Consider the following 24,907-nt stretch of genomic DNA (forward strand, 5'->3'; position numbering starts at 1 on the left):
GCGAAACAAGAAGACTAAAGTGCTGACAGAGAAGGTGTCAGGCCTTTGTTATTTCTCCTTTACTCCCAGAGTGTGTGAGGATACTGGGGTATAAAAAAATATACTGTCAAGCAAATTAATGCTGGTCAAAGATCGTGTATGTTGGGTTATAAACAAAAATCAGGCATTAACTCAAAACTGATACAAGTGGAGGTGACCGAGACAAGATGATAAAAAGGGTATAGTAACAAAACAGGGAGCATAACCAAGACATATTATGAACAAAACTACACACTGAACATTATTTGAGGTTTACATTTAAAGGTGATCACACAGTTGCATTTTGAAGTTCAGGCAGCTGGAGTCTTACTTCACTTAAATAACACGGGCAGCTTATTACATTAGTACAGTATTGTATCTGGAATATTTTTGGACTTCATGTCTTATGTCTGGGGGGTTGCAATAAAACTGTAAACACAACATTTAAATATTATTACGTTAAGTTGATGTAGAAAACTTGTTAGCAATCAATTGCCTATTTAAACATCTAGCAGACACAAAGCAACAATAGCATTGAAGATGTGTCCAGTTTCTGGTCACCGGGTGACTGTAAGTCTGTTGTTCACTCTCTTTAAGCTCGGTTTTGGTCTCTACCGCCTCCTGAGGGAGGGTCTTTCTGTCTCTCTCGGCACCATAATGCGTTGCTATATTTGCTAGCTAGTCACTAACTGTGTCTGTCTGCTGTTTGGCGCTGGACAGGTAGACTTTAACAGGATATTAGAGCTTCATCACTGAAAACAGCTGCCCAAAGTTGCGGCTGAGAGCATCGTCATTCCTACTCCTCACATACTGACGCTTTGTCAGACTCCTTTATGTCACTTTACACTGAGTAGCCCAGCGTGCGGTCCCAGTTTACACATGGTTAACGTTGCCAAATTCAAAGAAAAACCCTTGCGTGGGTTTTGGCAACAAAAACCATTTAGTTAGGTTTCAAAAAGAAAACATGGTTGGGCTATAAGTAAAATGTAAACAACATAACATAAGTAGTAAACACATTACACACATCACTAATAAAACTTAAAAATAATTCAACAGTAGTCTTCAACTTTCATCTCCTGGTTGGAAGTTTGGTGTTTGTTTGACCCACTCATGTGTGGGTTTAAACTACATCATCGCTCTCCCGGAGCGTTCTCTCTAACAATGACGCAGATTTATAACTAACAGTGTAAATGTAAATAAAATAAATATCTTTTTTTTTTTTTTTTTTTACATATTACCTGTCGTTCAAGGACATACAGTATGTCACATGTTCTGTGACGTCTCCGTCACACTGACCACGTTCAGACTCGACCTGCAGATCCCCTCAGCAGTGGACTTGATGAAGCAGCCTCTAATAAATGCTGTCTCACTGCTTCAATATGAGTGCAGACGGCTCGTGTTTATTTTTGGCAGCCAAGGTAATGTCCTTAAATCGTCGGTGAGGGGTTCGCAGATGACTGGGATGCCACAGATGCCAATGCTAGATTTGCTATTTATACTGAAGACCTTGTGCATTCTTTGAGCAGCAGAAAGTGCAGTGTGTGGGTTATGCCACTGGTCAATAATAGTGGGAGTGTCTTGGTTTGACAGGATATACCAGTGGGACCCGGCTGCGTGGGTGACTTGAAGAGATGGGGTGTCACCTTATCGGGGTGTGGCACAGCGATCCGAGCTTTAAACATTCGTTTTTCACATTCCAGAGTAGTTTCAGGTTGAAGTCGAGGTATCTGGGTTCCTCCAAGTTGGACCATGTGTCGCACCAGTGATGTCCAGGAACATCTTTGATTCCACCGCCCCCTCAATAACTTCCATCTTTAAATATCAACTCAATGCACAAACAAAATCAAGATGGAAGCAGATTAATAACATAGCCCTGTTAAGCCAATATGATCATTTTAAGCTTCCATATGATGCTACACTCGTCGTGAGTTATGCGAGGAGGCAAATCGTGTCCTCTGTGAGTAGATCAGGTCTGTCGCGTACAGTGCAAAGTTGACGCAGGAGAACACGGCCACCACCAGCTTGCTGTCCCACGGACATCTTCCCTGAGGGCACGACGACGGTCTCCAAGGAGTGCCATACTTTGTGTCAAAGCAGAACACCGGCCACACCACTGATGCGCTCAGGTAGAGCAGAACTTCCAGGAGGGTGCACACCACCACAAAGCGGTCGAACGGCAAGCAGCGCACGGCCTTCGTCCGCCCGCACACGGTCATGACGACCACCAGGGCCGTCAGAGCAAAGCAGAAGGCGTAAACGACAACGCAGAAGATCGTGGCGACGTAACGGGAATACTCGCTCCCGTTGGCCAGCGCTCCAAAGATGATGCAGGCCACAAAGCCCTGAACGACCTTGAGGAGGCCAGACACGGTGGCCATGTAGCCCACCACTGCCTGGCCTGGCCTGGCTCGGCACAAGGCCACTTCAGCCCCATAGGCCAGAGCACCCAGGATGGAGCACACGGTCACGGCGATGCGGAAATTTCTGACTTCACAGCCGGCGTAGGGGCACTCAGACTGGACAAAGAAGAGTGGGTAGACCACAGAGGCTGTCACATACCTGAAGAAGAAGAAGAAGAAGAAGAAGAAGAAGAAGAAGAAGTGGGGCAAACATAGACCACGAGATGCGGTTGAAAGGTGGATCTTAAATCTGAATCGATTTAGTTATTTGGCCACTTGGTGGCAGCACAACAAGCTGAAAACATAAAACTAACATTTATCACTTTATACAGTTAATAAAGTTAACTTGTGCACTTGTAGTGTTTTATGTACACTTCCGGCAGCATGAGCTTTCATTAAGTCGTCCACCTGATGACGTCTATTCATTCAGCTTTTTGCTCTTCACCAATATCTACGGGAGCTCTTTAGCGGCTAATTTTGCTCCGGACCGCAAGTCAAACAGTCAGTTGATCCTTTTCAGAGGGATTGCTGCTACAAATGACACTTTTCAGCTTTCACACAATCACTTGATCCATTTTTTACGTAAATGTATTCATTATATATGAGATTTAAAGTTTCTTTACAAACACAAGTGCTGGTCTATGACATATTTTGACAGTGCACAATCAATAAATAAGGAAATTACCACTTTTTAACATTGTGACTGTGTAACTCAACCTAGATTTTTGAAAACATAATTTTTGGGAAACCTACACAGCCTAACGATACGGTATCCCTCAGTACATGTTATTTATATACAGAGTTCAAAGTTTAGTTTGGTCTGGGTCTGATGTTTAAAGAGTCAAGTCATCTTGGCTGTGAATTGTGGATTGGCGGATACACATTTGTTACATGGAGGTGTTGAAGCAGAGCCACGAGACTTCAGCACCTCAAACCCAACTGAACTTGTGACTTACATGAGCGTCGCAAAGGCAGCACATGTGACGGTGAGGTTGTCCCAGGAAATGGGGAGGCAGCTGTGGAGACGAGTGGCGTCCAGGAAAAACACCACAACCGTCATGGCGAAGCAGAAGCACCACGCCGCCATGCAGAACACTCCATGTGAGCCACTGTACCCGGCATTGTGGATTACCAGGGCAATCACTGCACAGCCCATGGCTAACTGGCAAACGCGGGCAGCACCCAGAGGTGAGCAGAGGGCCCTAATGTTGAGGTATGGACCACCCTGTGAATCCATAACTTGGTGAGTGTAGAAGACAAAATAAATAGCGTACAGTGAGTTCTTCGAGGGGTTAAACCTTCAGGATTCTGGATGTCCAGATGAGGATGATGTCGAGTTCAAAGTCCAAATCCGAAGTCCGAACCAGTTCACACAAAAACAAGAGGCAAAGCGTCCGGGTGCAAAAGATGCGATTGTGACATCTAGAGAGATGTCTTTAGAAATGGAGCATCCTGGATGAACGTGTGGTCCGATATCCAGAGTCTCAGGTGTTTTAAGTTGCTCTTGTAATCTGGTGTGTGTTGATGTGTGCTGAAGATCACACTGACTCATCAACCATCAAGTTGTCTTTTCTATTCAAAGAACGTGTAGATCCTGTGGGTCCAGGATGGTTATCCAACAGTCGTCGGTCAAGTTGAGGAAGCAGCTGCTACATACATGGTCCACTCCGGTCCAACCATTCAGCTGAAATGGTCCAGTCCAGAGTCAGAATCTTCTTGGATCAACAATCCAAATATGTTTGTGTTGTATCGGCTGCTGTACGACAATCACACTGTGAATCCTCGTGACCATGTGAGTCTAAGACAGCGTCAGCTTTCCTTAAACGTCAACTCTCATCTTCTTACATTCTGTCACACACTCTTCCTCACACACTTTCTCCTTCCTCAGTGTTTCTCCCCGTGCTGTGAGGAGGGATGGCTGCCGGTCAGTCAGACCAGATTGGAAGTTATTTCGGGTTGGGCCATGACCACATGAGTGTCAGAGGGATGTGTACATGTGGTTGGGCGTGGAGTCGGGGCATGCAGACACGTTACCGACCCTGTGGAATGAGGTGCAAAAGCTGACACCCCGTGGTGTCACAGAGTGCATGGATCTGAACCAGTTTAAGATAGTCAGGTGGCACGTATCAAATGGCATAGCTGGCAGTGGAGACGGGACTTGCCCAGGGAGATTTCAGATCCGAGCAATACAATAAACTGTATAAATATTCTCATACCACACTCATCCATTTTAAAGTCAGCCTTCAAAATCAAAAAAATGTTTTTTTTTTTATTGGAGACAATGAACCGGATGTTGTGTCAGAAGATTCTTTTCCTCTGGTTCCCCAAGAAGGCTTCTTATTTATGGAGCCTCAAAGAAACCAGAGAAGAAGAAGAAGGTGCCACACATGGTGATGGTGACTTCCCGTCCTTGTGATCAGCTTCTAGTTAATTTCTCTCTCTGCAGACCTGCGTGTCAGCTGTCCATCACCTGCTGCTCCTCCACACCCAGGAAGAAAGTCTTCCAGGTTGATTAGAGCCTGACACCTGGTGGACGGATGACAGCACTGCAGATTGTCTCATCACCTGCTCTGTGTGTTTGTCTCTTTAGTAAAACATGCATTGTGTTGCAGTGCTGGAAGTCACACACACGCACATAAACACAATCAAACACACGTGTGCACAGCTATCTCGCTTACATTGCAATTAACTATAATTCAATGTTATTGTGCTGGAGCTTGGCCTGACACCAGAAACACAGACAGCCTGATCTAAACATTGTTATAGCCCAACAAATAAACACAACTCTAATTAAATGGATCGTATTTCTAATTAAGTTTTGTGTGTCTCTTTCTTCTTCTCTGGTTTAATAGCAGTTGCAATGGAAGGCGATCAGCTAAGTGTCTGTGTTTGGCTTCATGTGATAGGATAGGGGTCAAAGCTCTCTTCAAATGAAGGATCATTATTATCGTCACTTTATCGAGTGGACACATGAGAGAGAGATCCATGAACAAGGTGGAAGCAGCCATGGTTGATCTTTGCTGCTCAAACAGAGGGTCTGCTCCAAAGGGATGCAGGCCCCACATCCTCCACCCTGACTGTCCTGGCAGAGGTGTTGACTTCCAGCCGGCAGCGACATGATGAGGTGGTGGAGGGTTGTGTAAATTGGCCAATATTTAGTTTATTGCCGTCCAGAGGGGGAAAAGCAGTTCTTCTGACTCCATCTACTTGACATCCTGCTCTAAATCTGCACTGACATTCATTATTGGTGGCAAAGAAATGCAATTCAAAGTGCTTTACAAATGATTGAAACGATAAAAAAAAGACATTAATGCACACAAAATAAAGCTTACATATACATATATATATATATATATATATATATGTATGTATATATATGTATATATATATATATATATATATATATACATACATATATATATATATACATACATATATATATATATACATACATATATATATATATACATACATATATATATATATATACATACATACATATATATATATACATACATATATATATATATACATACATACATATATATATATATACATACATACATATATATACATACATATATATACATACATATATATACATACATATATATACATACATATATATACATACATATATATACATACATATATATATATATATATATATATATATATATATATATATATATATATATATATATATAAACACTGAATAAAATGACCATGTAAAACCAGAGCAAAACAAAATAAGAAATAAAATAAGTTTAAAAACACATAAGACAAGGTAGAAATAAGCAATAACAATAGAAATCACACAATTATGAAACAAAAACCAGACTGAATAGATATCAATAAATATAAATATTTTCTCATATTCTCTAGAAGACTCTGCCAACAGCTCGGAGCATAACGGCTAAAAGCAGCAGCACCACAAGTTTCTGTTCTGCTTTGTGGAACAGCTAAACAAGAACAACAAAAGGATCTGAGCAGCTTCATAAACTAAAAGCATTTCTGAAAAGTCGTCTGGACAATGGAGCCACATCACATGCAGAATCAAAGTGAAACTACTTTCAAACTAAACTTTATGGAAAACTGACAACTAAAACAGGCTAACATAACTAAAATAACATCACATCTAACTCTTGTGTCTTAATGACATTAACTAAAGTAATGGTTCAGAGAAACCCCTCGTCATTGCTGCAGCTGCCACCAGGGGGCGCTATTGTAGCAAAGCAGCAGCGCTGCAGCTGAAAAATGATCCAGATGAACCCACCTGACACCCAGCAGTCCAGTACAGCCTGTCAATGTCCAGCTTTGTCTGCGTCATAAGTGAACGTTACTCTGTGATTAAAACAACAGTTGCGACATGGGAGCGACGAATACATCTTCATGTGATATCTGCTCCAGATGTGTGAGGAAGATATGAGAATAAAGTTTAAACTGCAAGTTCAACGTGGCTTTATTTGGCATCAAAGACTCCAGGGGCAGTTGGAAGTAATTAATTTGCAAAAGGGAAACAGAAAATGTGTGTGTGTGTGTGTGTGTTAGTGACAAGTGGAAGGAATGCAACTCCTCCCTCATACGTCCACCACACACACACACACACACACACACACACACACACACACACACACACACACACACTCCTGCTCCCCTCTGTGTTTGGCTTCTTTTTGAAGTTGCTCCTGCAGCCAAAGGACTGAATGAGGGGGCAGCTGGTGCGACGGCTGAAGAAGTGTGTGAGAATATGTCACGCTGCTTGTTTACCAAAACCTGCGGACGGTTGGGTTAGTGCGAGTCAGAGGCTGCATGGATTCGTGCCTCCTGAGGTCTGCTCTGTTAGATCAAAGCTGTGGTCTCCACGGAGGCATATGAAACATGTTGAGCTGCTCTTCACCACCACCATGCACTCATTTCCAAAAAAAACTTGTTTTCAATCTTTCTTTACATTGTGGAAATAAAATTTGTCGTGATTTATTTTTTACAACCTTCAAAAAGGAAAAGAGCAGAAACTACAGAAATAAAAGCGGAGAAAAAAAAGGTTTAATCGAACGATTAAGAGTCTAAAGAGTCTCATCGAACCCTCACATGTGATGCTCCAGGTACCAGTGGTGGAGGAAGTACTGAAGTTTAGTACTTAAGTAAAAATACTTTGTTACGTTCCACCACTGCCAGGCACTCAACTAGTTTAAAGGAAGGAGAGTTTTATAGCTTTTCACACCAGCAGAACTGTTTTCAGCTGTGCCAACATCAAACAAGTTTTTTTTGCACAATTTGTTATTTTCTTTTATTACTTATCTTGTGTGTTTAGTTTATTCCATTGATGTTGATGTCTGTAAATGTAAGATGCTACTTTGACAAAAAAAATTCCCCTTGGGGATTAATAAAGTACATATCTATCTTCTAAGGCGATACGCAAACACAATGTACCAGATATTTAATTAAAAACAAGACAATTCACAGAGAATAGTCATTTACCACATTAAAAATGTAGTGTATTTCTGATTAATCTGTTATCTTTTAATATTTAATATCAGTGCTTTTCTTTGAAAAATAAAGGGCATTTCTAAGTGACCCCAAAACTTTATTCAGAAGTGTATGTTTGTGCCAAATTTGAAGAAATTCCATCGAGGCGTTTTATAGATGTGCACGTTTACGACAAAAGACCGGACGGACACACAAACAACCACAAAACATGACACCTTGGAAGTCAGTGTGTGGAACAAGAAAATGCAAATACACGTTGCTACCTTTGAATAAATCTTGGAAACATACGGGGTTAAATACTCTTATAAAAAAGGTGTAATCAGAATATTTTAATTTGTCAAAAGCTGAGAGTTTCTACAACTTTGCAAAAGCTAGTTAACTTCAGCAAAGCGGTTATCAGAGTTTTGTTATCCATTATTGATCCATTTTAGTTACGTGAACAAACATGTTGGTCTATCAAAATTAATATTATTTTCAATTAAAACAATGTATATAATGTAATTCCTGGATGGAGAGTTAGTGGACTCTAAAAGCTCTCAGCCTTTAATAGACAGGAACAAGCGATGGAAATAAAACTAGTTGGTTCTCTGCGTCTGAATTAACTGGACGAGAGCAGGATGTGCGATTTGAACTTCGATACAAGAAAGTTTTAGTACAACCATCTTTATTTACTTTCCACAACATTTTCACCTGCTAAATAAAAGCAGCATCATTAACACTCTCTCCTCCAAGAGATCAACAGGAATGAACCGCAACAATCCTAAATTCTTCTGTCTCGTTACTTTGGCAGTTTTAAAACCTAGTCAAGTGCAAGCTTCTTCCATGATGGACTTAGTCCGCTGCTGGCACAGAGTTGATTCTTCAAAGCGCAGCGAAGGTTTATTTGCCCTCAGTCTTCAAGCGGCTTCCCGTCGCCACACAGCAACAGTCCTATTTCTTACCTGTGAAAAAAAACAGCAGACGGTAGTTAATATCTCTGAGGAATAACAACAAGTAACATTTTTAGCATTGGTGTTCATTTTAAATATCATGAAGTCTTAATGTTTCTTTCAGAGAATAATAGTTCACTTGTTTAATTTTGTTAAGCTACAATATGAGACGTGTTAGAAAGTGTGAGTACATTTCTTTGGTCGAGGGCCGTCATACTTTGGACAGAGCCAGCTGTATGCTGGCCTAAGCTTCCAGTCTCATAGCTGTACCTTTACATTTAACACTAAGGCAGGACGGTGACATTTTTATCAGACCCTTATATATAAGAACACAGCAAAACATAAAAATATTCCCTTCAATGTGTTGTACAGGAAGAAATATGACAACATGACTGAATATAAAACCAGAGACACAGAATCTGCATTGCAATATGTGACCTGTAATAACTCCAGTCAACACAATGCTGATCATCTTGTTGCAGGATGGAGAAGAAAGCTTTTATCGGCGTGCCAGAAAGTCCTCAGACGACCGAAGACAGGAAGCGTGTCGGCTTTAATCTCAGTTCCTGCCAATACTCTAGCATTTTAATATCGCTAATAAATGAGACAAACGACTGGACATATTCAGTGACTGACAAACAGTGTGCGCGCGCTGTACTACACAGCTCCACACATGGAGCCTATAACTCCCCATCCAGCCCCTACAGAAAAGAAAAGGACGTGATCTCTGAGGACAGCTGGAGGGGTGAGTTACTTTATATCTTTAGGAATGCATTTTGGCTCGAGGAGGGTGGGGGTGGAGGGCACTGGCGAGTCTAACGCTGCCCCGTCTGGCACAATTTGTTAGATTTTACAACCATATTCACCATTTAAAATACATGTTATTTATTTATCAGTATAGTGAAGTTTAATCGCCGTACGTCGCCATTCGTCTGTTTTTTTTTTTTAAATTCTACTGCAACGCTTCATTTTGGATTCGTTTGCTTATCTGTTGCACCTGCTCTCCACTGCGACCGTCATCTACTCCCTGGACAACGAGCCGGCAGCCTCTCGCTACACGGCGACGACCGACAAGCCAGCCAGCTCCCTGCTGGATACTCCTGTCCATGCTCCTCGCGACTGCTCTGAGGCAGGTTGCCTGGATAGCCAGGGCCGTCAACTGGAACATCTTGCCAACAAAACCGGACTTACTGTTCACCTTGATGCCTTCAAACTCCACCAACAACTATATAAAGATGCCCTCAATGCCGCTCGCTCCTCTCACTATACCTTCATCATCCAATCTGGCCCCAAAACACTTCACCACCAACAAACTTCTCAAGCCCATAAACACCATCTTCACCACCAGCAAATTCTCATTTCTATCCTTTAGTGACAAAATCATTGCAATACACAACAAGCTGGCTGCCTCCTCCCTCTAGCCCTCAACAGGACCCTCCACTACTTCCAAGCCACTCACTCATTCTTCAGTTCAGTCACTGAAACGGACCTCTCCTCCATAGTCCACAGCATGACGACCTCCACCTGCTCCGTTGAACTCCTCCCCTCTTAGTCGAGGTCTGTCTCACGTCACTCATCACAAACATCAACTCCTCAGTGTCCCATAGTCTCATACACCACCATGCAGTGCTGATGATGCAGGATAACAGTAACTAACCGTCAGATCAATGAGTTACTTTTACACTATTTATAAAAAAGGCCTGAAATTAAGGCAACAATGCATATTTTTTTTTCCTCTTGGTCTGGACCAAATTAACCAACCTGCAGGTGTGAAAGTGACTGGAATAAATATGCGAGTGTTGGTCCGTTCTCACCTGGAAGCTTGAGCCACTTGGGCATCTTTCCCGGGTTGGATCTGGCAGGTTTAGCAGAATTGGTGTGTGCAGACGAGGCTCCCTCGCGCTGTGTAGACCCGCTGCTGTCCTCCCTCGGCTCTGGAGGAGGCAGCGGCTCCTCTGAGCCCTCAGTGCTGGAGGAGGGTGTTGGGGAATGGAGCATGCAGCTGGGGGGGGGGTTCAAAATATCTTAGTTTCTAAAACAGAAGAGCGATGAACTTGTGTTACGGTCTCCTAGTCTGTCTGTTTGCCTGTCTGTCTCCTTCAGGTAACAGGAGGAAGGAGATCACCCTAATGAGAAGCACCTGCAGGAGGGGGAAGGTCATCCTAATGGGAAGCACCTGGGCCCGGTGTTCTGCGGGGGTTAAAGCGCCACCTCAGGGATCTCTCTGGCTCTCTCTACCGCTGGGCATGGTCCCGGAGAGGCAAGCCAGGGAGAGGCCGTTCTATGTTTGTCTACGCTTGTCTATGTTTCTGGTTGTTTTGGGGCATCGCCAGCCGCCTTAGTTGATTAATAAATCCTCTTGCTTGGAACGCTGTGTCTCCCGTTGTGTCGCGGCGCCCGAGCCGGGTCGTGACACTTTGTTAAAGAAGCAAAAAAGGGACAACAGGTGGGGATCACTTTTGGGAAACGTGCTCTATTTTTAGCAAGACTGGACAATGGTTTTATGCTTATGTGTGTGCGTGTGTGGAGGGCACCTGGTGTTTAGGCTGAACCTCAAAGGGATTCCAATGATGACAGCTTTGTGACAGGAAAATAGGCTTGTTGCCGCAGGATACAAGTGCATATAGACACCCTAATGCATGCACGGCCAGACACACATGTGAACACATACCTTGCAATGGACTCATTTGCTTGCAAGGCCGAGACTGAGGAATCAAGCAGGTCCCTCTTCATGTAAAAATCTGTGTAGGACACAATGACACATTATTGTTTGGCTGTAGAACATTCCTCAGTAATACACCAGTATCTAATTCAAAATCAGCATATGAAAGAAAAGAACCGAAAAGACAAAAACCTGTCTTAACGTCGGATCCAAAGTACACCAGAGCGCCAGGAAACAGGTCGGCCTGCAGACGGAGAGGAAGGGTGAAGAGAAGCCATCAAAATACATGAAGTCAATCTCTGCAAAAACATGGAAAAATTCAAACAAATGGCCTCTCTGCCAACGCATACAAGTCAGAGTCAGGTTCATTTTTGAAGATGATTCATTGCTCGGGGATCTGCACCAGTGGCCGAGGTTCTTTGAAGAAACCATAAAATGAGCAACAATCAAATGGCTAGTGAAAACACTCTCACCCCTGAAGCGCAACGCTTTTCTCCAGTAAACGTCTTAATGGTTATAATGGACCTTTTTCTTGGCAGATATATTACCAACCGTACAATTATGAGGTAGAAACGCAGACAGACAGGCAAGGAGGGCACGTGTCTGTGACTAAGAGGAAGAAGACAAACTAAGATACACAGTGTTCTCTGCATGCACAACACAGAAGAACACAGTTGAGTTGTTTTAATGATTGATGATGTACTTGTAAAATGACTTTCAGCTGCTGGGCATGTGACAAACAGCAGAGGCAAACAACTTTACACAAAAACCTAACTGGGAATGTGTTTCATGAATTACACATTAAAGCAATTTAGAGCCTATCTACGGCCTCCACCTGAGCCGGCAGCTAGAAGTTTACCAGTGTTTACCTGGGAGGGAAAGTAAGGCGGCCGTCGGCCTTGAGCTGGCCCTTAGCTAGCCAGCTAGCTAACTAGCTAGCGGGGCACAACAGAGAAACTCATATGCAGTAACATGCACACGCAGTTGGCCTGGCTACATAATCAAAGCATAATCAGAAACATAGAGTGACTTTGCTCCACTAGATCTTCACAGAGCAAATAGCTGTTTGCTGCTATATTAATGCTCTGAAAATCAAACTCAGGATAAAGATCATTCCAAGTCCAGTCTTTCAAATCCACCATATCAAACACAAGAAAGTATGTCTGTCACTGGGATGAGGCGGGTTTGCTCTCCACTACAACCCGTCTACACACGGTCCTCTCACTGCCAGCACTCCCTAGCTGGTTGCTAAATTGGGACCCTCGCTCCTAATTGCTATTATCACAGCCCTGTGAGCAGGAAACAATGTGTTGCAGTGAAACAACAGGCATTCCTGCTTCTCTGGCAGCGGCACTTCGAGGGCAACTGTGTGTGTGTGTGTGTGTGTGTGTGTGAGCGAGAAGAGAAAGAAAAAGAGGCAGTGTAAAAAAAACATTGAAGAGGAATGGAGGGAGGCTGAACGGATCCTGATGGAAGACACAGGAGAGACGGCTGAGGGAGGGGATGCCTGGTATCAAAGGCTTCTGGGTTGGGAAACATTCCTTTCCTGACATGACACAAAGTGATTAAAGTGTGTGTCTTTGTGTGTGAGGAAGAGACATATGCGTGTGCATTCATGTGTGTGTGAAGGGACAGAATAAGATTACTCGTCCGTGTAGAAGATTGATGTATAGACAGAGAAATAGAGCCAGACAGAGTGAGAGTGTGTATATATGTGTGTTAAGTTATGGATAGAGACATGAGGACACGAGGGTGCGCCTCGGAGAGAGGGACAGTAGTGGGAGAACGAGGAGAGAGGAAGCTGGAGTCCAGGAGAGGGACGTTCAGTGACAAACAAGCAGAGAGAGTTCAGGAAGGGACACAAAGACAAAAAAACAAAGAGAGACGGGCAACATGAGATTTGATTCAGAGTGATCATGGCACCAAAAGGGCTTCCATCACACACACACACACACACACACACACACACACACACACACACACACACACACACACACACACACACACACACACACACTTCAAAGTGTGCTTTGGAGGATCGTTATCTTTTGTACCAGTGCCTCTGAGGAGCTGAACACGATCACAACGTGATATCACTTCAAACAACTTTGTCTTCCTCCCCTTCGTTCCTCCACTTCTTTTTCCGTCTACTTTAAGTTGAGTCAAAGTGTCAGAAGAAAGAAGCAGGAGGAACTGATAAGGGAAATGTTCTTGCCGTTCTGAAATAATGCATCTAAAAATAAAAGAACAAGGAGAGTCTACGAGGGCGTCTGGGTTCAGACTGATGAACCGAACAAGAGAGCAACTTCTTGTTTTGTATTCGCTCTTTCATTATTTGATTTGCTCTGAACTCTGAGGCAACAAAGCATCAAGGCTGCCCAATTCTCTGTGTCTGTGTGTGTGTGTGTGTGCGTGTGTGTCTGTCAAGATCAAAGCGAGGCTTGTATTAACCCCATGTGCCAGTCTGGGAAAAATCAAGCCCAGCTGGGGTCAAGGACAGTGGAGAGGGGGGAGACAAGTGTGAGAGAGGGAAAGAGCGAGAGAAGAGGGGGGGAACGGGAATGTGTTGGCGCTTTGAAGAGGAGAGCGGGACCACTCGATACATTTTACAGTCTGTCTCTGTGTGCCTGTTTCTGGAGTTTGACTGTGTTCGTTTGTTTGAGTCAAATCATTGTGTTTGCAGAGACAAGAAGGTGCTGCCTGAAGACTCACCTCAAACAGTGTAGCCGAGGGGTTATCCAGGATGGTTTTTGGGGGGGTGATGACTGAAAAATAGAAAGTAAAAAATTAGCGCTGGAACATTATTAAAATCTTCACTGAAGTCATGACTGATACTGTCAATACTGAGTCAATTTAATAAATATATTGAGGCTGATGTTTGGAGACTACTTGATAAACTGCGGGCTTTTCCTAATATGATGATCAAACCTTCACAAAAGGAGCTACAGGGCTGGATTTGTATGCACAATGATGTTGTGATGAATGAGTGTGAAGTAAAATGCGACTTACACAAGTAGAAACTGAGCTGAGGATCCTCCATGTGACTCCTCACAAAATGCCTCACAGCACCAACTGGACACAAAGCAAACAAGCAGACTTAATCATGAACAAACATATCAATCTGCACCATCAGTCACTGTGTGGAGGATAATTCATTTTTTAGATGGAATTCCCCTCAGATTTGTTGTTCTGCTGGTTGTTGTGTTGCTGTTGCGGCTGGGGTGGATTTAATCCCTGGAATTACAGACCTGTCTCATTATTTCTGTCTCTCTGTCACTCTGGTGTGGCTAGAGTCATAAATGTGGTGAGGGAGCCACAAGTAGCGCCAACATTGCAGCCATACCTGTGGCTAGCCAGCTGAAATGAACACGCTCCACCAACAAATACCCACACACCTGTCTCCAGAGGCCTGAAGAAGCCTTGTAGAACATGTCTGTCTGGAAACAGGACCCTCAGGATAACCTGGAGACACACAGTGGCAGCGGGTGATACAAAGTCTGTATATCTCACACTAACGCACCCATTTAAAAACAAGACTTGTCTGTCCTTGTGCTAACTTTAGGATATCTTTCCATCTTCTCCTTCATCTGTTTTTCCTTTAGAGATTTAGTCATCAGCGGCGCCTCCTGCAGTAGCTTCCTGGGGAGAAACAGACACAGGCAGTTGTAACAAAAAGAGCAGTGAAACGAAAAGCAAACAGCGGAATCAACAATGGGAAAGATGAGCAGACAATGTTTAATCTTCTACCCTCACTCGTGTGTGGCCGTGTGTGGTGTGCGTGACTGAGGCAGAGACGAATTGCTGTGGTCGGCTTAATTCCCCCCTTGGTAATTGCAGTCATCGACACAGTAGTAGCGTAGCCATGAGGCAGCCAGCTAAGTCAATGTAGACGGAGATTAAAGGATGCGCGCGATGAGGTCTCAACCTAACGGTGTTTGGTCGATGTCTGCAGGATAAACGTCTACACAAAACAGGCTTACTAATTGCTCCCTGTATGCCATATTTAGAAGCTTTTGTAGTGTGCGTGGTGTGTTATAAATGAGTAAATGTTTGCAAACACACACAATGTCTCAGCAGCTGTAGTCTGGTGGGGCCACTTTCAAAGAGCACAGCATAAACTTGTCTGCATCTGTTTTGAAGAAGCGCTCATAAATAAATAAAACCTTCAAACTCACAATAAATAAAAAAGGAACTTCAAAACGCACACAGTGATGCCAGGCATCCTCCCTAGCTATGGCCTCTCATCACTGCCATGGTATTCTGCAATTAAGGGTTGTACATCGACAAAACACCGCAGGACCGAATGCCAAACTGACTAATTATCTGTTGCAAACAGTGCAGGAACACATCTGATCCAGACGCGTTTCTGCAGCAACAAGGTATTTATACTAAATATTACACGCAGTCCTCTGACCCAAAGTCACCCAACCACTTCCATCCACGTCCTTCTCCCACCTCTCGCTCTTCAGCAGGGCGAAGCGCTTACGCACATCGTCCATCGTCACTTCAAAGAACTCGTCTGGCAGATCCCTGTGGTCCTCAGAGTGAAGGGCCATTGCGTCCAGGTGGTAGATGAGAGGCTCCCTCTCTGCTGGCTGAGGAAGTGAAGGAAAGGAAGGAAAGATACTGTGTGAGGTCAAAAGGGCAGGTGCATACCAGTGGACGATGAAAACCACAGGAAGTCATTTATTTGTCATGAAACTTGTCAGAGTTACTGAGTCACATTGTATCTAATGCTCATTTAAAATCGAACACACACACAACAAGGAAAGCTGATTAACTGAAACAGACATGTTACAGGTGAGACATCCGAAAGTTCTGACAGGTAATAATGAATCCGTTTACCTCCGAGGACTCCTCCCGTAGATCCATGTCCTCGCCCAGCTGGTCGGTAGTGGGCTGACGCTGCGTGAGGATCAGAAAAGGCCACCAGTTTTACTCCATTACTTGGGCAGAAACTGTCCACCCGTTTCTGGGTCAATAAACAACCTTCGATCTCAATGGCAATGATTTGCTTATATGAAATAAAACAATCTGCCAATGTGGTGAGATTTTTTTTTTTTTACTTGATACGACTCCTTGAAGCAGGCATGAAAATGTGGTCACGAGAAACATCAGTCAACCTCAAACCCAGTGAGACAGCACGCTGTGGTACCTGGCACCCTGCTGGCTGAGCGTACCACATGACCACAGCGTCCCCAGTTTGATTCTTACCAGGCACCTTGGTCACGAGCCAAAAAAGCTTTTCAGTAAGCAATGAAATTTCAGAAATGCAAGATAAAACGTGCTTCTAACAAGATTGTTTTCAAACTTAGCCAAGCGTTGAAGTTAACAGGACATTCATTTTTCAGGCTGTAATGAAAATTAATGGAACTGAATAATTAGTGAAAAATATTGACTTGCAAGGGTCTATGGTTTTGAAATTGGCCAAATCCTCAACTGTTCTGCAGCTTTTAACCATCTCATCACTTCTCTGCCAAAGAGAAAATGATTTCATGACGACTGGGCAAACTAACTGCTGAACGAACGACTTTCTGAACGTTAAAAAAAATAAACCTTTTTTTTTTTTTTAATCTTGAATGATCTTTTTTTTGTATCCTAAAATAATATTACCTTGGTGCTGGAACCGGGGCTAGATTTAGCTTTCTTGGCTTTCGGTGATTCGACGGACGTGATCGGAGCGGAGCGCCCCGCTGCGTTTCCCCGTGGACCCCCGAGGCGCTGACCGCCTCCAGAGAAGGGAATGAAAGGAGCAGAGGGAGCCGCGGAGGAGGAAGAGGAGGAGGAGGAGGATGATGATTGGGAGTTCAATCCCGACGGCCCCGCTACCTCGCCATCCTCCTGTGGCGTCCCGCTCCCGACAGGAGGAGTCTTTGGCCGAACTGCATCCTGGGATTTAGGAACCTCTTCCTGTTGAACAGGAGGTTTGCTGCAAGGGGCGGGAGCGGGAGTTGGAGCAATGTGAGCTTTGACTTCACGCTGGGGGTCTGATTTCTTATTTGTCGCATCTGTTGTCGTCGTTTCCGGATGTGAGGGAGAAGGACCGGGCTGAGACGATGGGCTAGGTGTGGTTTCCTTGGCAACAGGTCTGGTTGGCACAGCAGCCTCTTCAGTGGCTTCCTCGCTATCTTCTTGTCCCTGTGCTTTGACCTTTTTAAGTAAAAACCTTAAACAAATAAAAAATAGCTTCATCATCAAGGCTCAAGTTCACATGATTTGTGTGTGTGCAGTATGTTGTTCGGACACAAACAACCTACCTGACGATGGCATTTCCTCCTGTAAGACCCAGAGACTTCAGAGTGGTCTTCTTGAGTGCTTCTTCACCGCTCACCTACACGCACAGACACACACCTTAGTACCCATTAATGCAGAGTTGATGAATGTAGAGTTAAAAGGAACATTGCATACCTCATCTCTCATGTAAACACACACAGGGGTGGATCCTGACTCAGACAACTTGGACACACTGGAATTAGATGGAAACAACAAGAAAAACAGATCAAATTTAAGGGCGAGTGATTTGTGACTTTCTCTCAGCCCTTTGATTTTACAATAAAACCTCATGCGATGCACTGGCGTGTCTGCATGTGCTACCCATGTGAGCACAATCCCACATAGAAGCTAATTGAACCCTAAATGTTTTACTATTGTTCTCCACAGCTCTGAAAAGCTTTCCCCTCAGTTTCACAACATTCACAGAGCTTTTACGCTGATGTGGAGCGAATCTTCTTTTCATGGAAGCGTCACTTCCCAGGAAAAGGATCAGTATCTGGAGTGATGTCATTAACAGAGATGAGGGCTGGACGGATGCATGTGCACCTGGGAGCGCACAGCTGGAACCACTGAGCAACAGCTGTGTGTGCGTGTGCTTCTAACACAATAACACCTATATTTTCCAGTGGATAGGAAAAGCAAACACAAACGTTGTCTATACCTCTGAGGACCATCTCAAGCACTTTACCAGTGCAGTCAATGTACGTAATAATACGTGTAGTCAATATTTAGTGAAATGTGAAACATATGTAAAAACACATAAAATAATGAAACGCAATCAACACAAACTGTGTTCCTCTGTTATGCACCAGTGACCAAACTGTTCTTGTTTAAACTAATGTTAGTTTTTTAAGTTTAGTTTAATCTGAGAAAGTATTTCAGGCCATCCTGAATCATCAGTACTAAAGATTAACAACTCTGGCGGAAAATGTTTTTATTTGAAAAAAGTGTAATGTAAAAGCCGGTGAACAGAAATTGAAGTTTACTGGATCACCAAAGCTGCATTTTGGTTTAGAAACATCCGATCACAGAGCTTAAAATTCAGTGACGTGTGATAGCGCCGAGCTGCAGCAACGATCATTGACATCGAGAAAATTCATTTTGGATTCACAGCGGATTGGTTTCTTTACCATAACAACCACAACCGAGCTGCTTGGGTATCTGGAGCAGTTTGCCATACAACACTGATGTTAAAATACTTACAGTACACAAGAGAAACCTGTGTTTCTATGTGAACTAACACAGAGTATCGTCTTTACAGAAACTTGAAATTGGAATACAGAACGGAGAAATACACTTCAGAGGAACAGCGGCTCCTCTAACTCTTAACGAAATGCATTAACTCAACTTCATTTTAACTGCAACCCTAAAGCCATCACTGTACACAAGCTCTCACACACACCTGATCTCTGGAAAATGTGTGAGCAGTTCCCACAAGCTCTGTCCACAGGAGAAGGAACCCTGGAGCCGAGAGCTGTCCTCCATCTGTAGAGCGATCCGCACCTGAGGGCAAAGAAACTAGTCACACACAACTTCACTCTAAACGCATGTCAAACAACATAAAACACACTTTCCATAAAAAACAGTGTCCATGATCCAAAAATCAATAACAATCCATCCACATCTCTTGAGCTGGGACTCCAACCTCATAGTACAAACAGTTTAAAAGGTGCTGTCGACTGTACTTTAATTACAAAACAGGCCACTAAAAAGGTTTCTCTGTGGCAGATTTTGCTATGTTTATGAGATTGTAGAAAATGGACCATTAAAAAGGATCAATTCAAAAAAACACATGACATAAAAACATCAGACAAAGACTTTTTTTTCATTTGTACTTTCCTTTAAATGAAATACTACATCAAGACCTTATTCCGTTGGAACAAATATGAAACTGTAAATCTGAAGCAAAAAAAAAAAGGGAACCACTTTAAGTGTCCCATTGACTTTTTTCCTTCAATTATTTAATAATTTGACTTGCCTTTAAAAAAATGTAAAACATATGGATGCAAAGTGCATCTTAACCTTTCGTGTTGAAGGAATGCGTAATCAAAAGTTATCTAAATGCAGGAATGAAACCCTCCACATTAAGTATTTAAACTCTCTCTAGGTGGCCATTTGTAAGCGCTTGGCTCGTCTTGAAGCCTTTTTTGCAGGAAGAATATTCTTTGATAATTAAATCTGATTAAGCTGCACATGTGGGCCTCAGTCTGGAAGTGAGTAACACCAGGCATCAGCGCAAGTCTCTGTTGTTCTTTCTCCGTCTGAGTCATTCTACGAGTTGTTTATGTTTACTCAACAACCATGTTGTCCAGCATAGAAAGCATGCTGCACATCGGCACACCGGGCGAGATGAAAGGAGCTCTTTGGCTGTCAACCGCTAAACATGAAACTCGCTCACACACCAGTTTGGCTGAGGTGAATGTTGGAAAGTTAACGAGTCGGTGTGCATCAGCGTATAAAATCTGTGAGGTATCAACAGTCAACCATCCATCAAATGAACAAGAACAACAGATCAAACCCAGCCGGCATTTTACTCATGATGTCATAGGAAACTACAGCTCAGCTACAACAAAGTGTTTATCTGGATACCGATCAGAGTAAACGCAGAAGGAGAACTAATGACTATCCAGGTACTGTCAATAAAAGCCCGTGTGAAGGTATTAAGTTTGCCTTCAACTAAATAACTTTTTAATCGACTAACACATACAATTTTGTCAAATAATCGATTAGTTTGTTTATTTTTTAACTTAAAAATCGACAAATATGTAAAAGTTTCACCACAAAGAATTTTAAAACAGCACCACTTTAAATTGAGTGTAGATATGTGCTCATGAGTTTCTAGGAAATAAGTAATTTAGCATTAAAAAGCTGAATTGAATGCAGATGCTTCCATACAGGGATGACATGAGTTTAAAGCCTCCACAGTCCCCAGATCTCAAATTGACTGGAGGAGATTTTGGCCGACATGTTAGGCAGCGTCTGCCACCGTCATTACGACACAAAATGAGTAAATATCCTTTGTCAGAACGCTGTTCGTCAACCCAGTAGAGGTCACAGACTCGAGGAGTCGCTGACGAGGAGCACTGAAGTGCATTAATGCCTCTTTGTAGAATCATTGTCTAAAATATTACCCTAGATTTGGGATTTCCATAATATGGCATATTGCTACGTTCACACCAAAAGCGTTGCAAATTTGACACGCGTGTAGATTACATGCAAAGTCAATTCACAGACGCAATAGGTTGCAAAAAAGCAAATTCTCCGCTGGGCAGCGCGAAGAATAGGAGGGAATTCGCGTGAGTTGAAATCCAACTCTGGCGAAATATTTGTGTGGCACTGAGTTACATAAGCGTTGAGAAGCTCTGCCCGTCATCACCATTGTCCTACTGGTCCACCTGAAGTAGCGCTAGTAGGGGATTTTACGACGATAAGCCACAGAGATAAGCCACGCCCCCTTTCAGGTGCGCGTTACATCCGCAAAGCGATTGGTGTGATTGTAGCGTTATAGTCGAGCGAGTAAACTGACGGGGTAAACACAGCGCGAATATTCACAACTCTTTTGGTGTGAATGTAGCATAAGTGTCTTCTCTTCTTGATTTTAAAGGATGCAAATACTTCATAAAAGCATCAATAGTAAACGCCACAATGTAGCCATTGGTAAAAAAATATTGTGATATTTGATTTTGCTCACACTGCCCAGTCGATATGTACTGACTAAGAGATCTCAGCCAATTATTGAATTATCTTGATCATAAAAGCCAGCGCATTCAATTGAAATATATTAAAGATGTTCCATATATCAAAACACAACAAACTGTTCATTGTTTTACAGGTTTTGCACACAATTAAAAAATAAACAAATAAAATCCACGTTTAAAACCAGATGTATGTGTAAAGCTTACATTTTTCAGTTCAACAAAGTACAAAGTCAGGTCTGCGAAGAGAGTTACTAGTGTACTATATTGCTACTGGTGTTACAGACGAGCAGACAATCTTGATACGAACACAAATATGGTACTGACACAGTCGAACACTCATGACTGCTATTATGTGTCTTAACCATATGATCTGACCATTTAACACTGCTTTTGTATGTCACTCACTCACACACACACACACACACACACACTCACACAGATTTGCACTTTATCTTAACTAACCTGGCTGTCAGCTACGTTCTGTTTCCTTGTACTTGTCACCATTTCCAGTTTCGCATTGTTGGGCAGGTTGGCAAACCTCCAAGGCAATGTAAGGTCAACAGCAGTCCTCTGAAACCTGTCAAATGTTGATGGCAGAAGAGAGGAGAGTGAGGATGATGGAACAAAACGTTCTTAGATAATGAAAGAAATACTGAGCACCATCACATTTAATAATATAACCATCCTTAGGGTCCTCCTGTTATTAAAATTAAGACAAGAAGAAACTAAGCTTCCCATGGTGAATTAAATCAATGCAACTAAAGTAACAGATGTTATTTTAATGTCTTTCTTTTGCTCAACTGAAGATTGTATACGATAGTTTAAACATAATCAAAATGACCGTAAAAAGAATATTACATATGTTTTTCTCACTAATAAGTAAAATCCAGTGCTTGAATTCAACCCTACGGTTGAATAACTCCCCTAAATAAGTTGGGACAGATCACAACGACTGATAACAGTTCATCAGCCGGTCTAGTTTCAGCAGTCATTTAAACTCACAGAATAATATTCACTACTCTCAGGCTTTACATGCTAAACCCAAAATCAGTACACAGATGAGGATCAATTACGTATCAGGGTCTAGTTAGACACAGCAGTCTAGACTCAGGTCTACACTTAGACACAGTAGTCTGGGCTCAGGTCTACACTTAGACACAGCAGTCTGGGCTCAGGTCTACACTTAGACACAGCAGTCTGGGCTCAGGTCTACACTTAGACACAGCAGTCTGGGCTCAGGTCTACACTTAGACACAGCAGTCTGGGCTCAGGTCTACACTTAGACACAGCAGTCTGGGCTCAGGTCTACACTTAGACACAGCAGTCTGGGCTCAGGTCTACACTTAGACACAGCAGTCTGGGCTCAGGTCTACACTTAGACACAGCAGTCTGGGCTCAGGTCTACACTTAGACACAGCAGTCTGGGCTCAGGTCTACACTTAGACACAGCAGTCTGGGCTCAGGTCTACACTTAGACACAGCAGTCTGGGCTCAGGTCTACACTTAGACACAGTAGTCTGGGCTCAGGTCTACACTTAGACACAGTAGTCTGGGCTCAGGTCTACACTTAGACACAGTAGTCTGGGCTCAGGTCTACACTTAGACACAGCAGTCTGGGCTCAGGTCTACACTTAGACACAGTGCTGTGGCAGCGAGCATCAACCAACTGATACTCACTTCAAGCCGTGTTCGTCGGGATTAAATCCATGTTTTTTGCAGACATCCTCCAGCACCTGAAGATAGAAAATATGAACCCAGTAAGAAAGTTACAACCTCTGAGAAAATATTTCCTTTCATCTGCACGAGCACAGAAACTGATCTGTCACCGGCTAACAACTGTTAGCCGAGCGAGCTAACAAGAGGAGAAGTATTTGCTCTGGTTTGAAGACAAAAGAACCGAATAAAACAATCAGTCCGTGTCAAAAAATATGCCCTTAAAATACGCGTTACCTGTAATAACGGTGTGTTGGAGGACACTTTAACGACTTGTCTTCTCCCATTAGGAACGAGAACCGTCACAGCTGTGCTGCTGGCTGCCATTGTGTGTCGTGACGTAGCGGTGTTTATTTGAATAAACTTTATTGACACAATATCGGCTTTATTGGCGGATACGTTCTGCAATCAAATTTCAAACATAAAATAAAACACAAATGTAAGCTATATTAAGATAATTTCGAAACCATCCAGGAATGCAAGAATTAGAAAGTGTACATTTGTAGCTTTTAATATTTTACGCACACAAATATATGCAGACGATAAAAGATTAAAGATTAAAAGCAAACTTTAATAAATGAGAAAAGAAACATATGGTACTTTAGACGTATAAAAATTAAGCTTTTATCACCACAGAAGCCATTTTAAGGGTGTCACAGTACTTATGTATGTATGTATGTATGTATGTATGTATGTATGTATGTATGTATGTATGTATGTATGTATGTATCTATTTATCTATCTATCTATCTATCTATCTATAGAAGAAGACCATATATCACCTCTCAGTCAAACTTCTTCTCTGCTGAGCACCTTGTGTGTTATCTTCCTTCTCATTGTAGATCATGGACTAGCTGAATTCAGAGAAGGAACTTTCAGGTGACCAAGATTGCATCCTTTAATAGTGCAGAAATATTTTATGGAGGTACAAAATCTAACCAGTGCATTAGACAAGATGAGGGTCCGTTTTAGATTAATAATTAAAAATAGAGGAGAAAAAGCGCTTAAGGTATATATTAGTATCATATACAGTTGTTTTTGTTTGTGTCTAGCTTCATAAATTGTTAAGTTTCTAAATTGTGATTGTTATTAATATTTACAAGGTCACCAACATTGTATACGCGGACAGGAACAGTGTTATACCCACACACAAAACAATTGTTATACCCACTCACAAAACAATGGTGTTAAACACTATTGGAAGTGCAGTGTGTTGGCTATTAATGTAATGGATAAAGATGCTATTAAAAAAAACATAAAAGTGTACATGTTGACCAAAATACATGAGCAAAATGGATTCATCTTGTCTGTGTGCTAGATTTTGTTCTTTTGGTAATCTATAATGGAAGTAAATGAAGGTTCTGATTATAAATTTTGGGGGTTTGCTATATGTTAATGGAATGTGCTATGCATTGGCAACAACACATCCAATCTGTTCCACATGGCTGACTTTATAGTTTGACAGACGACCTCCACTGACATGAGAATCAAGGCCGCTTTCTCTCAGCATGAATCAAGTTGGATCAAAGCAGAAATTAGACTGGACAGACAACACAACACGTGTTGCCAACAGATGGATGGGTGTGAAGCCAGAGCTTCAGAAGGCATACAGCCGACTGAGTTACCGCTGCAGCCACATGTGGAGTCAGAGTCCACCTGAAAGAGAGAGGGAGGGAGGTAGGGAAGGAGGGAAAGAGAGAAGGAGGGAGAAAGGGAGGGAGGGGT

General features: G+C 42.7%; 2 protein-coding genes across 3 annotated transcripts; both read right to left on the minus strand.

Moving 5' to 3' along the window:
* Window positions 1-1,606: 1,606 nt before the first annotated feature.
* LOC137795167 (myeloid-associated differentiation marker-like protein 2) lies at window positions 1,607-3,701 on the minus strand. The gene is made up of 2 exons (XM_068592490.1): window positions 3,374-3,701; window positions 1,607-2,577 (listed from the first exon to the last, which is right to left on the minus strand). Exons 1-2 carry the CDS (start codon window positions 3,652-3,654, stop codon window positions 1,932-1,934), a joined length of 927 nt encoding a protein of 308 aa, XP_068448591.1. The 5' UTR covers window positions 3,655-3,701; the 3' UTR covers window positions 1,607-1,931.
* Window positions 3,702-8,460: 4,759 nt separating this feature from the next.
* aspscr1 (ASPSCR1 tether for SLC2A4, UBX domain containing) lies at window positions 8,461-24,109 on the minus strand. Of its 2 annotated transcripts, XM_068592612.1 has the most exons (18): window positions 23,965-24,031; window positions 23,420-23,584; window positions 23,147-23,202; window positions 21,932-22,046; window positions 19,174-19,274; window positions 17,907-17,964; window positions 17,756-17,829; window positions 17,112-17,664; window positions 16,344-16,403; window positions 15,954-16,093; window positions 15,056-15,137; window positions 14,894-14,960; window positions 14,508-14,570; window positions 14,211-14,263; window positions 11,691-11,742; window positions 11,508-11,577; window positions 10,651-10,838; window positions 8,461-8,848 (listed from the first exon to the last, which is right to left on the minus strand). In XM_068592612.1, exons 2-18 carry the CDS (start codon window positions 23,507-23,509, stop codon window positions 8,838-8,840), a joined length of 1,833 nt encoding a protein of 610 aa, XP_068448713.1. In that variant the 5' UTR covers window positions 23,510-23,584; window positions 23,965-24,031; the 3' UTR covers window positions 8,461-8,837. The 2 variants fall into 2 exon arrangements, with proteins under 2 accessions (XP_068448713.1, XP_068448714.1); XM_068592613.1 differs by lacking the exons at window positions 8,461-8,848; window positions 10,651-10,838 and adding an exon at window positions 10,847-11,251 and having other exon boundaries at window positions 23,965-24,109.
* Between the last annotated feature and the right edge of the window lie 798 nt (window positions 24,110-24,907).

The sequence above is a fragment of the Clinocottus analis genome, unplaced genomic scaffold (assembly GCF_023055335.1).
Source record: "Clinocottus analis isolate CAN_PGR_092001 unplaced genomic scaffold, fCliAna1.0.p SCAF_27, whole genome shotgun sequence".
Classification (NCBI taxonomy): Eukaryota; Metazoa; Chordata; class Actinopteri; order Perciformes; family Cottidae; genus Clinocottus; species Clinocottus analis.

What these genes read in the sequence shown, in the direction of transcription:
- LOC137795167 (XM_068592490.1), bottom strand. Translation starts at nt 3,654, where the DNA reads ATGGATTCACAGGGTGGTCCATACCTCAACATTAGGGCCCTCTGCTCA. An exon ending in GCTGCCTTTGCGACGCTCAT is followed by an intron (nt 2,578 to 3,373) that starts GTAAGTCACAAG and finishes CTTCTTCTTCAG; the next exon opens with GTATGTGACAGCCTCTGTGG.
- aspscr1 (XM_068592612.1), bottom strand. Translation starts at nt 23,509, where the DNA reads ATGGCAGCCAGCAGCACAGCTGTGACGGTTCTCGTTCCTAATGGGAGA. An exon ending in AGAACGTAGCTGACAGCCAG is followed by an intron (nt 19,275 to 21,931) that starts GTTAGTTAAGAT and finishes CTTTGCCCTCAG; the next exon opens with GTGCGGATCGCTCTACAGAT. An exon ending in AGATGGAAAGATATCCTAAA is followed by an intron (nt 14,961 to 15,055) that starts GTTAGCACAAGG and finishes GTGTGTCTCCAG; the next exon opens with GTTATCCTGAGGGTCCTGTT.